This window comes from Lichenostomus cassidix, chromosome 1Aa (genome assembly GCF_008360975.1).
Source record: "Lichenostomus cassidix isolate B80296 chromosome 1Aa, HeHo_3.0, whole genome shotgun sequence".
Taxonomy (NCBI): domain Eukaryota; kingdom Metazoa; phylum Chordata; class Aves; order Passeriformes; family Meliphagidae; genus Lichenostomus; species Lichenostomus cassidix.
In genome coordinates this window covers 19,748,011-19,762,925 of record NC_139480.1, presented here as the reverse complement: position 1 = coordinate 19,762,925, position 14,915 = coordinate 19,748,011, and the positions used below count along the sequence as shown (strand labels likewise).

The 14,915-nt window shown below is 37.8% G+C and overlaps 1 protein-coding gene across 4 annotated transcripts in view; it reads right to left on the bottom strand.

Moving 5' to 3' along the window:
- Positions 1-14,254, bottom strand: part of ZNF800 (zinc finger protein 800) — a 51,432-nt gene extending 37,178 nt beyond the window's left edge. Inside the window, exons 1-6 of one of the 4 annotated variants that reach the window (XM_085041907.1) lie at positions 14,144-14,254; positions 13,454-13,564; positions 11,134-11,229; positions 7,628-7,771; positions 3,466-5,221; positions 379-2,070 (exon numbers count right to left, since the gene is read on the bottom strand). In XM_085041907.1, coding sequence (XP_084898033.1) covers position 2,070; positions 3,466-5,221; positions 7,628-7,771; positions 11,134-11,229; positions 13,454-13,514 — 2,058 coding nt within the window. In that variant the 5' untranslated portion in view covers positions 13,515-13,564; positions 14,144-14,254 and the 3' untranslated portion in view covers positions 379-2,069. Of the gene's footprint in view, positions 1-378; positions 5,222-7,627; positions 7,772-11,133; positions 11,230-13,453; positions 13,565-14,143 lie in introns of those variants that run through there. The other 3 variants (XM_085041892.1, XM_085041913.1, XM_085041899.1) reach the window with 3 other exon arrangements.
- Positions 14,255-14,915: the final 661 nt, after the last annotated feature.

Sequence of the window (14,915 nt, the reverse complement as noted above, 5' to 3'; positions counted from 1 at the left end):
CTTGCATTTTAATTTTCCATTCTTTATGTGCAGGCATTCAGGAACATGACTTGAAATGCACTTACATTAATAGCCTAATGTCTTCTTTTACAAAAGAATAAACAATGGTTATGGCAGTTCTTTTTTATATCTAACCATGAACATAAGGAACCTTCAGCAGCCATCAGTGTTATTTCCAATGGAAAACTAGGTAATCCTATTTTCTTGTAAAAAAACCCCACATCTCAGCATAGCCTACCTTATTGAATATTTTGTTCCAAAAGGGTAACAACAGCAAGAGCTCCTCAGTTAAGGAAGAGATCCCTTTACAAGGAACAAAAGGCCAGTATCAACAGTGTTTTCTAAAAATATAGCAATGGTGACCACCAGTGTGAAGTGTTCACTTCACAAGTGCCAAATTTTTAATTAAAGAAAACATTTATTACAACAGAATATTACAAACAACTAGCTCCAATGATCAACAAATAAAACTTTACAAAATGCAAACAAATGTAATTTCCGACTGTGGAGTGACAGATATCCCAAGTTTACAAACACATCTTTTTGTTTATGCCCACTTAAAAATCATTTCCAGTCTGCTTTATTTTCCATCAAATACAGTACATTTATCCAAACAAAAGCATGTACATTCAATATAGAACATTTTGAGCAAAGCTACAATCTTAGTTCCCATTCACAGTATTTTTAGTGCAATGCACTAACAGGGCCAAATAGTTCTCTATCCATAAAAGCATTTTTACTCCTGATCTTGTGATCAACATTTAGATATATTTTATACAAAAAGTATATATGAACACGAGGCACCTCCCTAAGTAAGGGAGTGAACCGATATAAAAAACATGGTATTTCTTCTGATGTACAATACCTTTCAAACTGTAGCAATTTGACACAAATCACTAAACAAATATTTTCTAAAAGTAAAAAAAAACAAAACAAAACAAACAAAACCAACAAAAAAACCCAAAACAAAACCCATGGAAGCATGAAACCTGCCAAGAATTTCATAAAGGTAGGCATGCAACTGTTTTACTACAATCTTGATCAAAAGGTTAAAAAAGGGTATCTAAAACATTTTCCAATTACACAAAGTCAAGTGCTACCCATAGTGGTCATGTATGACTTTGAGAGAAAATATATTTTGAGTTTCTCCTGAACTGTCCTCCCTTTTTATTAATATTTAATGAAATAAGCTAACATTATAAGTGGTTGTGCACAGATTGTCTATAATACATCAGCAAATATTCACTACCTTCATATTAACATTAGTGTGTTGATCTTTCAAAAATAAGCTGAAAAAATAAACTGCAACTATCATTAAAGTGCTTGTGTATAAATTTATTTAAACAAAATTAAAGAATAGAGGAATGTGGATATTCTTGTAAACTTCTTAGATGTTTACAAAGTTTTCCTGTGAACCACATATGGAAACAAAATGGAGGTCTTTGAGGCAACTTCAGCACAGTGAAGTCCAGAATGTCCCAGAACTGGGAAATTAGTCAATATGAACAAACTGAATTTATGGCAAATACTAAAAATTAGTAGAATTCAACCAATAGACACTACGTTGCTTGATCTTATACATTCATTCGTAATAAATTTAAAACAGTATATAACACAACATTTACCAAAGTAGGATATCACATCAAAGTTTGAGCTGTCCATCAATTAGCACTACCAGGGAGGACCAGTATGCACGATGAGCTTTCTGAAGATGATTTCCTAAATGAGGAAAAAAACCCTTCTTCCAAAGCTGCTGTTCATTAACTTGTCTCTGGTGTACTCTTTTTTAATTTCAGCAAGTTTGTTCTATACTGTGTCAAACTACAACTGCATAGAGATAACTGCTAATTTAGAAGCACGTGCATTTCATTTCAACTACATCAGTGTTTTGGGAAGTGGCACTGACCCACAAGCAGTCAGAATGGTTATCAATATGGTAAGAATTAAAACAGCTTATGAAAGTATTTCCTCCTTATAGTACCATTATCATGAATTAGCAGTTCCAACAACAAACTAAAGTCTTGTTCATTCAAATGAACTTCATACTTTCCGAACATCACTTGAACCTATCTGAAGAGAAACGGGAATAAATTAATACTTTGAGTTTATCCATATAATTCTGTTTTAAACTACACAACATAAATAATTTATAAGGCTAAAGTTTTAATTCTTCAAAATGCAGAAGTCACTCCCCCTCTAAAATTCAGCATAACTCAGGGTCCAACTCAGTTCATTTTTTAAATTCTGTCTAATTTGGCCAGGATTTGTTAAAAAGTCACAAAAGCACCATATCACAATTTAACATAACTGGGTGGTTATTCACTATGAAAGCTGAACTCAAATCAAATCACCTCCTGGAAAATAGCATTTCAGAGTTGCAATATAGAACAAGGCACGTATACTTTTTGCCAAATATGCTAGAAAGATGGTTCTGAATAAGGATGTTAAAAACTCCTACAAGCATCACTACAGTCTCTCTTCATAATAATCATTACGATTTTTACAATCCCCAAGCTTCAGGCATCAATTGGTCATTCTGAAACAAAAACTGACTACATACAAATATTTTCTTTCTTAAAAGGTCCTTTAAAAATAGGCCACCTTTAACATGAAGGCTATGGAAAACTGCATAACTACAAATACAAACCCTCCAACTGTAAAAAATTCCCAGAGTACCACACAAGCCAAAGTTTAGAAAATCCTTGGCCAGACTTCAATACATATTGATGCTTAAAAGAAAAAGTTTCATAAGACTTGAACAATTAAAAAAATAAATGACCACAAGTCTCCAAACCCAAGCTTATATAAATAAGCATTAAAAGAATAAAATTCTAAATCTGATTTCAAAGGTGTTTGCAGGTACCTAACTCATAATGATTTTAAATCAAAGCAACTAAGCAACCAAATTACATTAAAAAACCAGTTCTATGCATTCTTGTTGACCATGTGTAGCAATACACATTAAAATAAAACTTTAAATTCATAAATGCTAATTCCAGTAAGTTCATAAAGATTTTTCCGTTATCACCTTTTACTTTAGTACTTTTAGTACTTCTTCAAGTGGTCACAGCAAAGTTAACTAAATGAGTTAAGTTATTCAAACCAAACAAAATTATTGTTAATTTAAAAAATTTACTATTTTAAAAATGTATGTATATTAGCTTGATTACAACAGATGCCTTAAGACAGTTTAAAGAGTTGACTCAGTACAGTTGAATCTACATTCCATCTTCCTACAATGACAAATTTAGATTTTAACTCTTCCAAAATGCTAAAAACAAAATTTAAGAAAAAAATTTGACATCTAGTTTTGCATTTAAGCCATTAAACCATAAAATCTATGGGAAAATATGTTTTCAGCAATAAATCAACAACAGCAAAAGAAATGCAGTGGCAGTGTTGGGGTTTAAAAAAAAAAAGAAATTAAAGAAAAAAAAAGACAAAACACTTTTTCTTTTTCCTCACCAGACAACAGCTTTAGATCTTGTACTTCTGCCTTTGGTTTTATTTTCTTCAGGTGAATGAGATACGTTTGCTTTGTGGGTTTTCTTATGATGTTCTAGAAAAGCTTTTCTAGCAAATGCTTTCCCACATTTATTGCATCGATGCAGAGAGAAGTTTTTTGTTACTTTTACTTCAATGCCAACATCAGCTCCTTCATACTTTTTATTGGGAGAATTAGAGGTGACATCCTGTTTTGAGCCAGTATGTTTTGTTTCATCCCTCTGAGTGCCTCTTTTTGTCACCTTGTTTAGAACAAGATCAATTGGCTTCTTTATTGCTCTTATTTCTAAACTTGCAGTTATTTTCCCAAGGTAGCGTGGTGATTTTTTATGAACCACAGTTATGTGTCTTATCACGTCACGTTTGCGACGCGTTTCGTAAGAGCAGAGTGGACACCTGTAGTATTTAACATAAATATTATTTCCATCTGTGTGTAATTCAATGTGTTTTGTTAAATTCTGTTTAGAAGTAAACTGGCGCTTACAGAGTTTACAGTAAAGCTGCTTGAAGTCAAAGCCAGCTGAAAGTTTTGGCTTCCTAGTTTTTTGCTGGCCACCTGCAGCAGATGCATTGGTTGATTTAGAGGTTGATTTAGTGGTTGATTTGCAGGTTGATTTAGGGGTTGATTTAGAAGTTGATTTAGCGTTTTCAGTGTCCTGTTTAACTTTATTTTTCTGTGCTGATGGTGTGTTCTTTTTCTCATTTGAATGATTTGTTCCCTTTAATTCATTCTGTGGAGAAAGCGCAATGGAAGGGGGTAAAGGTTCTACAGAATCTGCTGATTCAACTTTCATTTCTGTGCCATTGGCAGTATTGTTGGGTCCTTTCTCTCTTTTAGAGTTCTTTCCAGAAAGAGTTATCTTGTGAACAATTTGCATATGCCTTTTCAGCATTACTTGTGAACTATATTTCCTCTTGCAAAGAAGGCATTTGCATGCACTTAAATTGTATTCAGCCTTTGAAGACGACTTTTGTTTTCTGGTCTTAAAAGATTTTTTAGCAGAAACCGTATCCAAGAACAAAGGTTGCCCAGGCTTTGTAGCTATATCAGGAGTAATGGAATCCCTTCTTAATCCTCTATGAACTTCATCAAAATGCCTCCTTACATTGGCTTTTGTAGCAAATGATTTATAACACACAGGACAACTTCTACCTAGTGTTACGAGAACATTCTTATTTCGTCCTTTTGAGGAGCACTGGTTTGGTTTCTTTTTTGTTTCTATGTACTTCTTTAGCTCTTCCATCTTTTTTTTGTGTACTTTTCGAATGTGCCGGCGTACACTGCGTCTTGAATGAAATTCCTTCCTACAGAGACAACAAATCAACTGGTGGCCATAATCAGAATTATCCACAGAGTCCAAGTCAGGATTTACTGCTGGTGGCTGCTCTTCAGTAGTAGATATCACCTTGTTTGTAACAGGATCAGCAGGAGGTAATTCTACAGTCTCCCCAGCTGAGACTGGGGCTGGAGCTGAAACAGTCTTGGGTTGCTCAGTGCTGGGTTCCTGTATCTGTACTGGAGCTTGATCAGGGGTATGGCTACTTTCTGTATTCTCATCTGAGCTATCAGTCCTTGACACATATTGAAATACCGCATTTTTATTAGTTTCTATAGGTTCCAACGTAATTATATATTCTTGCTTATCTACCCTTGGATAGATTGCTTCAAGAAGGTCATTTATGGCTTGACTCTGCTTATCTTTTGTATCTGGGAGGTCTGTGAGGAGGAAAAAGTATTTTTTAATGATTTGTTAATTTCCAATTATTTAAATTTCAAAGTAGCTTTTAACAACTATGTGAATTCAGTCTCCAAATTTCCACAAATGCTATATTTTTTCTCTCTGAACACCCACACTTAAAGGCTTTGAGTAATCACTACAAGTTGCCTTTTCAGTAAAAGTCAACATCGGAAATAATCCTCCCGGCACGCTAATATGAAAGCCACCTGAACTAAAAATTTGTATGACTTGAATTAAGCTGGCCTTTAAAAAAATTGTATCAATGGCAAAAATAACATCATTTGACTGAGCTTGTTCTGCAGGTGTGCAACTAAGCCTGAAGTATCATTAGAAACCGATTTTCCTATTGCAGTATACAGGCACTCTTAATAAAGGAACCTAATTCTGGAAATAAGCTCTTCTCTGAATTCTGAACAATCCTTACCAAAGAATGAAACATCTGTGTAACCTGAGCATTGCATGAAGATATAAGTAGCTAATATTTTACAGGCCTTAATAATACTCTCTTTTTAAATGACAAATTAGTCAGTGCTCTAGTTCCCAGTGTGATGCTTGAAGCATCTGCACTGGCACAATTAAGAAGCCAGGGTCCTACAGAAAAAAGGTGAGGCACTGAGATGACACAGCTCAAACTACTGTGGATAATTTTAAAGATGTGAGTCCTGGTAACCCACACTTAGTCAATTATTCCTTCCACACACCAAGTAATACACAAAAAGCATCAGTACAAGAACTATGCTATTTTGCTGCTCCAAACCCATTTTTAAAGACTGAATTTTTGACTGCTTTTGCAGTCAGTTTCAAACGGGGCTATACGTATGGTTTTTACCAAGAGTAAAAATTCCTTCCTATTTTATAGCACCTTTTAAGACTACCTTGTGACTATACTGAGTGCAGGTCAAAAAAGTTACCAGGGAATAGGCTTTGAAATTTTTCACCATAGGGTGTTGAACTTTTATTACTGCCTCTTGTTCACTACCTTTTATTTATTGAAAAAAAACTCCCACTTAGTTCAATAACTATTCTCAATTTTATATAAAGCACAAATATTTGTACAGTTTTATTCAGCGCATGTAGTATTATTCCCTTTATTTGCACCTCTCATAGTGAACAGTGGAATTCATTTTATTTGTATGTTACTTGTATGTCATTTCATGTAACACATGAAAGTTAATCAGAAAGTTAAATGAAGGCTAGAATATCAGGAGCTGGACATGTAGTCTTTACTCAGGGTAATCCTACTTTGCTTAGAAACTATTCCATCTAAGCCAGATGTGATAACCTTGCTTTGAAACTACAAGTCATCCCTTTTCACAGAGAAGCTCTGTGACTCTATAACTGGCCAAGCAAGGTCTTTTTAGCTTGCTTGGCCAGTGACAGTACTGGCCTTTTCACCTTCTCCCAGCTGACACCATTTGCAAAAAGAATCAATAAAGTATATCTCTGTTTGTTCCTAATTTTTTAAATATTGAGGCAGGAAGGCATTAGTCAGGAAATAAAAATCCTCATTGCACTTATGCTTATCTAGTCAAGAGATCAAGATAATTAGAAAGCTTTATGAAACATTTTTGAATGCTGACACATTTCCAAATTAATCAACTTTACTCAGATCAACCAAAAGTCATCACCGGAACGAGAACTTCAATAAATGTATGTCTCCATAAAAATACAGTTCTTGATTTTTTTCTCATCATTTAAGTACCTTCTTTTAATAATAAAGTTTATTTTCTGCACCAAAGATACTGGGCTAGGCATGATCACACAGAATATATTAAAGCAGCATAAGGTGAAATGAAGCAGGAGGAAAAAAGCAGTATTCAAGCACAGATCCTCAAAGAAAAGGGTAAACTTTTAGTCTGTGTTTCATACTAAGACCAAAAGACTGCATCCATGACACAAGCACTTTAAGGGCTTCCTCCGTACAGGAGAATATTAAGGATATTGACCCAGGTTACTTCAAAGGATCAGCTGAAGTCCATCAGAGCTATGATGGCCTACAACTGAAACACCCTCTTAGAGCCACTGTTTTCTGTGAGAATAATTTCCCAGTACTTTGACATACTTTGGTATCACAGTAAAGAAGGACAGATGGGAAAGAAAAAGGGGAAGAAGGAATAGAAAGTGTTAAGAGTGACACTTTTAATTAAAAGGCTAGATGTATAAAATAGCCATCTAATTATGATATTGGCATGGGTCTCAGCTGTTAATTCGTATAAAGCCAGTGCTGAAGCTTCTTCAATAACACAAAAGTTATCTACATATGTTACTACAGGAATTGCACTCCACCTCTTTTTTTTGCATTTCTATTTCAGATGTGTTTGTACAAATTTTAAGCTTTTTAATTTCACGTAGCTTTATTAAATATTTCAACTATTAATACTTACTATCATCCATCTGAAGACTGGGAGGACAATAAAATTTTTTATGAGTAATTAAATTTGGTAATCCTCTGAAGAGACTCCGGCACAATTTACACTCAAAAATGGTGTCCACATCTTTTAACAAGATATGTTTAAGCTGTTTTGTTCCTGTAATAAAAGAAATATTACACTTAGGGAAGGTTTTCTGTTCATCTCTTAATTCGTATCATTCCATGAAAGTGGAAACATCAATGAATAATTATAACAGCATTTTATCTTTTCTTAAAGCTACTTCATTTACACTCTAAGTTTATGATACATTCTCCAAATTTCACTATGAGGACAAGACTAGTATGAAAAAAAAGCCCCTCAAGGATTAGGCACATTACAGTTTACAGAGAAAGTGCAATGATTTACAATAAAAACTAACACCTTACATCAGGGAAGAGTTCTTACTACAGTATTTAGCTGCACCTAAAGCATTCAAAGAAACCCTTAGTATTTTTTCTTTAGGGTTATCCAACAGTGCTAAGAAAACAAGACATATATAGCCCTTTCATACAGAAATGGCACCTGGCAAAGCAAAAACTAAAGCATAAAAGCAAAGACAATAAGTAAAAGGTCAAGAAATGTTACTACGACTGTGTATCTGACCCAAGTCCAAGACAACAACACTTAGGTGAGATAGTAGAACTATAGGCATATTTTCAGCCTGATGAAAGGAAAATACATACAATTTAAATCTGAAAGACATCTATTAAAACATATGAGAATGTGAAAAAATACGCCACCTTTCCAGACTGTTATACATTGTACACAAAGATACTCAGATCTAGCATAGTTGATGCATTTCAGATCCTGTCATTTTTTACACTTCAGATTTACTCCTTAATTTCTCATCTCATGAAAATTATGAATGTAATGCCTAAAATTAGCCATAGATTACTAAATGATGAATGCTTACCCACTCCAAATAAGAGAAGAGCACTAACCAACCAAATTCAGCTAATTTATCTAACTTGATTTTTCTTAGAATTTAATTAATCAAAAAAGCAATACTGTAATGAATCTGGACCATTAATTAATTATATCAAACACCTGTGGAACAGCAGCAAGACATTCTTTAAGCAGAAATACAAGGTCAAGTGCTCTGTCATCTCATCATGCTTCTCTTAAAGAATACCTTTTAAAGATCAAACTCAGAGTCACACTGCAGAACTGTTTTCTAAATTAAACTCTTTCAAATATTAATGATTTCATAATAGGCAATAGTTCAATACAAATGGGCTTTACCAAGAAAACTACTTATTTCTTGGAGCAATGTAGTACTATAGAACTTTTCACATCTGAGTTTCAGCAAAGCACAGTGCTTTCTTCAACAATTCCTTGGAAATGGGATCCAAACTTGACCATCTGAGGCTACCAAGAGGCTGTGCCTTCTTGGGCCACATCTCACTGCTCTTTCTATGAGTGTTATTAACCTCACCTTCATTTGACCTGCATTTTTACAGACTACTGGACAAATACTTAGATATAGCAACTACTTAAAATTGTATAGAGTTCACCACAAAAGCAAGTTGTTTACTTGGATCTCACCAACCAACATTTGAATTTCTGCATATAAAGAAAATCCAGCTGAACAAAACTGAAGATGCTCCACGTAGATAAAATTCTTGTGAGATACCAAACTATAATTCAAACAAAATGCTTCCCGTTTGGTCAAAGGACACAAAACCCCAGAATTCAGCCAAGCATGCCCTTGCCAAAAACCTTCCTCACAAAACAAACAAACAAACAAAAAAAAAAACCCCAAAAAATTATATTGATATTTCCATCTTCTTCTGTTCAGGACTGAAGTATTTTTTCCAATACATATTACTGGGTTTAAGAATTACTGGATGAGAGCAAAGATTTATGACATACTGGAGATCATACTATGTAACATGGCAGTCACTAGCTTCAAATCACCCTTATGCAACTATGAAGCTTTTCACAGATGGGAGTAAAAAAAAATAATTGGTGTCCTTTTGAATTAAACTGTAGACCTTTAGGAACTTCTGGAAACAACAGTATCCAGTATTTTGTGGGCACAGGAGGCAGAGGAAAACAAAATCACCTCCTTATTCTTCACCAGCTGCAGACTGTGGCAACAAGAGGCCAATCTTCTGGTAGCACATGCTGCCTCCAGCTTACTGGAGAAGACTTATGTAAGTCTTCTCTATTTTGTAGTTACATCTAATTGTGTATTTTCATGGTAATGCAGGTGATACTTTGTCAAATTTTGTAAATACTTGTATATGTTGATGCTAGAATAACATCAAAGTCACAAGAAATCAGTAAAGAACACTGGTCATTAAATATCTCTCTGTCAAAATTACCTAAACTTCTGCCTTTCACAAGTAGTTTCTTTTTTAGAAAAAAAAAATTATCCAAATTCACCTTTTATTCTTAATGCTTTGAATGAAAGAAGGTTTTGATAAAATTACTTAAACAGCTATGTACAATACTCTGTCTTAAATCTCTATTCCTTTAGTTCAAGAATCAAACATTGTTTTTCCATAATGAAATGTTGCTTGCTCAAAACTAGCCAGTAAAATCTTTGTCTAAGTCCTCTTGCCTTCTGTCCAACCTCCCTGATGCAGGTGACTGATGATACCAAGGTAAGCTATCAATTTAAAACCTGCCAGTGAGGACAATCTGGAAGTAGCTCAGAGACAAAGTACCTGCAAATAGTTTGCGCTATTACGAGTAGACATTCCAATAATCTGCTTCAAGCAAAAGAAGACTGTCACGCATATCTGAGGCCTCAAGGAATCTCAACCAAACTAAAAAAGGTTACTAATGAATAATCTCATATCCTGTTTTTGTACTAAGTTATTGAAATCCTAGTGGACAACTCAAATACTTTGCCTTTTCACAAGACTCAAACCAGACATGCATGCCATTGCACAGCAGCAGCGTTTTATACATTACATATTTCATATATTTAACAGCTCTAAGTGAAAAAATCCAGAAACACATAGATAGTAGCAATAAAGATCAAGAGCTATGAAAATAAAATGTTTCATTTGCCACATTAGACGTGTGGAAACAGTTTGAAAACACTGAAGGTTTCAACCATCCCTGGCATGCCTCCCCAGATGCTTAGTACTGCTACATATTGCAACTCCCAAAAACAATCAAGGAGCACCTTAGAAGTAACATGATAAAGCAATTTAAGAAGTTAAGATAAAGTTTTCTCTTCATCTCAGGACTTTTGTGATCAACTCATTAGTAACAGCAGAAGAAATGACACAAGGCAGAAAAACAAACTTATTTTTTAAGGTTTTTGAAAGGTGACTATACAGCAGGATCTGTAACTTCATTACATTTTATGAAAACCCTTATTAAAAGGAACACCTAATTCCATAAATCTACAAATATTTTGCAAATACGCATAAAGTCAGGTGCTGGTTATTTTAATATATTGAATAAACATAACTCTTTTAACAAGGTAAAGAAATTGTTAAGAGTCAGGCACAGTTTCATACCTGATCGAAAACACTCAATGATTTGTTGAATACCAGATTTTGATGTCTGCAGAGGCTGCTGCAATAATGGAGGATCACCAGGTTCCAACAGATGCACTGAAATATATAAAAGGATAATAAGCCATTAGAAAACACTCAGGTGATTTCTGCAAGTTAGGAATTTTCCATACATACAGTAAACTAGCTAAAAAGAAAAGCCAGGACTACAGTAAAAGTAGCCTTACTCTAAAATTTTCATCTATATTGAATTAAATACTGATTTTTCCAGCCATGATACCTTCTAACAACTTGCTGTCATTTTGATGATTAAAAAAAAAGTTACTATTTAAAAATTCAAAGCTGCATGTAACAAACACAGAAACATATATAAAACCAAATTAACTCACTAGAAATGTCCATCAATTAAAGCAATTCTCCAGAACAATCTACCTGACTCCCATCATTAAAAGTGAACCAGATGTACAAAAAAGCATTACCAAATACTGTATTACCAGCATTACCAAATACTTCACAGCATACTGTATGACTTCAAAGTTGCCAGTATGCACCTGAACACTGAACCCAATTTTATGTAGCAATGATCAGAAAAAAAGCACAAGCATAACTACGCAGTATATGCCAAAAAAACCCTATCATAGTATTTTTAACCAAGATGTTTCATTCCACATCATATTCTTCACAAAAGCTATTGAAACTAAAACATATATTAATCAGGATTTTTAGTCATTCTGATATGCAGTATTTATGCATATGAAAATTACCAGCATTCCATCGCTGTATGTAGATATGGCAATTAAGCTTTTCCCGGAGGGAACCCTAAATTTACAGGAATAAGAGCACTTATTGAAGCATGTGTTTGCAAAATCATCAGTTAGGTCTTCTTTTACATTTCTTATGGACTAAATAGCTAGCTTTGTACTTTGTACTTCATAAACTAGCTTCCACCATTTTCCATTTGGCTTGATTTTAAACTCATTTAAAGGTTTTCATTTCTAAATGAAGCACTGAGCATCTCTAAGAAATTTATTTTTGATAAAGGCCAGTAGAGGCATAGTATAAAACTATTTAGAGATATTAAGTGCGAAAAGACTAAACAAATTTTGACAAGAAAGCTGAGCTAAAAGGTTATAAACAAATTCTAGCTGGAAAGAACATCAGAAAGAAAAGCACTGTAAGAAAAGGACAACAGAATGAACACTCCTCCCAACTATGCTGGCCCCATAATATATTATTATATGTACAAACACATAACAACCATGACAAATCAGCTAATCATTTGGGTATCTCTGACACAATGACATTGTACTCTACTAACTCCCCACACTTCAAAATAAAACATTTTGGTTTGTATACAGCCTCTAACATGCATGTACAACACCTACTGACATCAAGAGGAGTAGCATAGGTGAAGCACACCTACCACACCACTGTTCACTTGTTCAGCAAGAAAAATATTTTAGCTTTTTTTAAGCATTAGAACAACTCAAAACCATTTCATTGTCAACATAAAGAAATGTTTCTACTAACTGAACAATACCTACTCTCAAAATACATTTCATTAAGGGAGCATAATCAAAGTCACCATGCTCACACTTTCATCTGTTAATTTCCCAAACTGATGCCTTTCTTCTAGAAACTAAAGTGAAAGCATCCAAATAGCACCTTTCTTTCAACAACAGAAGTGAAAGCATCCAAATAAACTCTGTAACAAGGCAAAAAGGAACAAAATTGCATTTAAAAGTACCAATTATAAAAGGAGACAAAAAATTTCAAAAGCCTCTAACAGGTTGGCTGAACCTTCAGCATACTCATTACAGGTTCCAGTGATGGCATCTTTCACATCACTGAGTCATGGAATGTAAAGAGTTGTTCTACGACTTGGTGAGGTTTTTCTCCTCTGAGAATAAGATCTTCAATTTCATCAGAATTCGGCAGAGAAGACAGAGTGAAAATATAAACAACAAATGCAAATGATTGCCAGAAACATCATTTTACAAAGACCTCAAAACACTGCACTTTTTGGAAACAAAAAGGGCAGCTGTTCTATACAACTTCTTGCCTTCCTCTGTTCGATGAATACAATGCCCATGTGGTGGCCTGAGGATTATTCCACATCCTGCAAGAACTAAAAATTGTCTTCCTGAAATTATTTTAAGGGGACAGTTCAAGGATACAAAAAAACATTTTCAAACAAAATTCAGAAACTTATTATACCTACAGCTGACACCAATGATAGACATTCGCAACCCTCACAGCAGCTTCCGCAAGCTTTTAACGAAGGAGATATGCAAAGCAGCCGAAGCATCACACACCACCGTACCTGGTTCACAGCATCCATGGTGATGGTGGTCAGTCTGACAACACTTGTCCCTCAGAGGCATTTTCCGTGCGCACGACCTACTTTCCTTCTACATCCAGCAGCTCTTTTCTGCTAAAATAAGCAAATTAGCTGTCACGGCCGAAGCACAGGCGGCTCAGGAGCGCGCCAACCCCGCACATCCACTTCCTCCGGCGGCACGGCCGGGCAGGCCGGAGCAGCGGCACCCCTGCGCAGGAGAAAGTCCCCATTGTTTTCGGCAGGTCGCACGACGCCCTCAGCAACGGCCGCGGCGAGCACGGCCCTGCTCCCGCCCCGCCGCCACCTGCGCCCCGGCCGGCGGGGGAGAGCCCCGGCCGCCGTCCGCCCCACCGAGCCCGGCCCGGCCGCGCCACCCGCGCCCCTCCGAGGGCGGCCCCGCCGCGTTCCGTCCCCACCTCGCAGCCTGGTCGCGCAGCCCCGCCGACGGGACGGTGTCCCTGGGCTCCCCCGGGAGCGCGGGGAAAGCCGCGTCCCCGACAGCCCGGGGCTGCAGCGCTCCCGCGGCGCTGCCGGGGCCGGAGCCGGAGCGGGGCGCGCCCGCCGCTCGCCACGCGCAGCCCGGGCGGGAGGGGCGCGCGGCCGCAGGTGACAGCGAGCGCCGACGCCGCGACGGGGCGGGCAGGACGGGAGGGTGCCGCGGGCCGGCCCTACCTGGAGAGGACGCGCGGCTTCCCCCTCTCCGAATTAAACTTTATTCGCCCCTATCCCGCCAGAGCGGCAGCCGCTGACCCCGGAGCCGGATGGGCACGGGGGCAGGAAGTGACTGCGGTCCTGGCGGCGAGCGCCCGCCCAGTGCGCAGGCGCCGCGCTCGCCGCCCGGCCCGGGCGCACAGGTGTCGAGCGGCGGCTGCGGGACGGGCCGGGGGCGGCCGGGGCGGCGCGGCCCGCGGGGCTGTGGCGGGACGCGGGAGAAGCCCGGGCGCGCTGAGGCGCAGGACGCACCCGCCGGGCGGAGCGCGCGGCACGAACCGGCGCCGTCTTTGTCCCGGCTGGGAGAAAGGCCCGCGCTGACCGCCGCGCACGGCCGCGATGCGCAGCGCTGCCATGAGGCACCGGTGCCCGGACACCAGTGGGAGCAGTCAGCATCCCTGGAGGTGGCGTTTCTGCGCCCTTTCAGCCTGCTCTGCGCCGTTACAGTGTAAAAATAGGTGAACGAAAGCACCTAATAGACCTACCGAGGAAAAGGATAGATTAATGTTTTGAACGCCTGGAGGAAAAACCCGTGTTCTGAAAGAGAATTGTGTGATCTGTATTTCAAATAGCAGCCGCAGGCCGTTGGTGAGGTGCAGTGCAGTGAGTGGCAGGGCAGCCGGTGTCTCCAGATGCGTTTGCACCAAGTTCTGCTCAGTTGTGTGCTCTCTTAGTGCACTTCTGTAAGCAGTTCGAGTTGTTGAAAAGGCAGAGCTTGGCTTTTGCCAAAGGA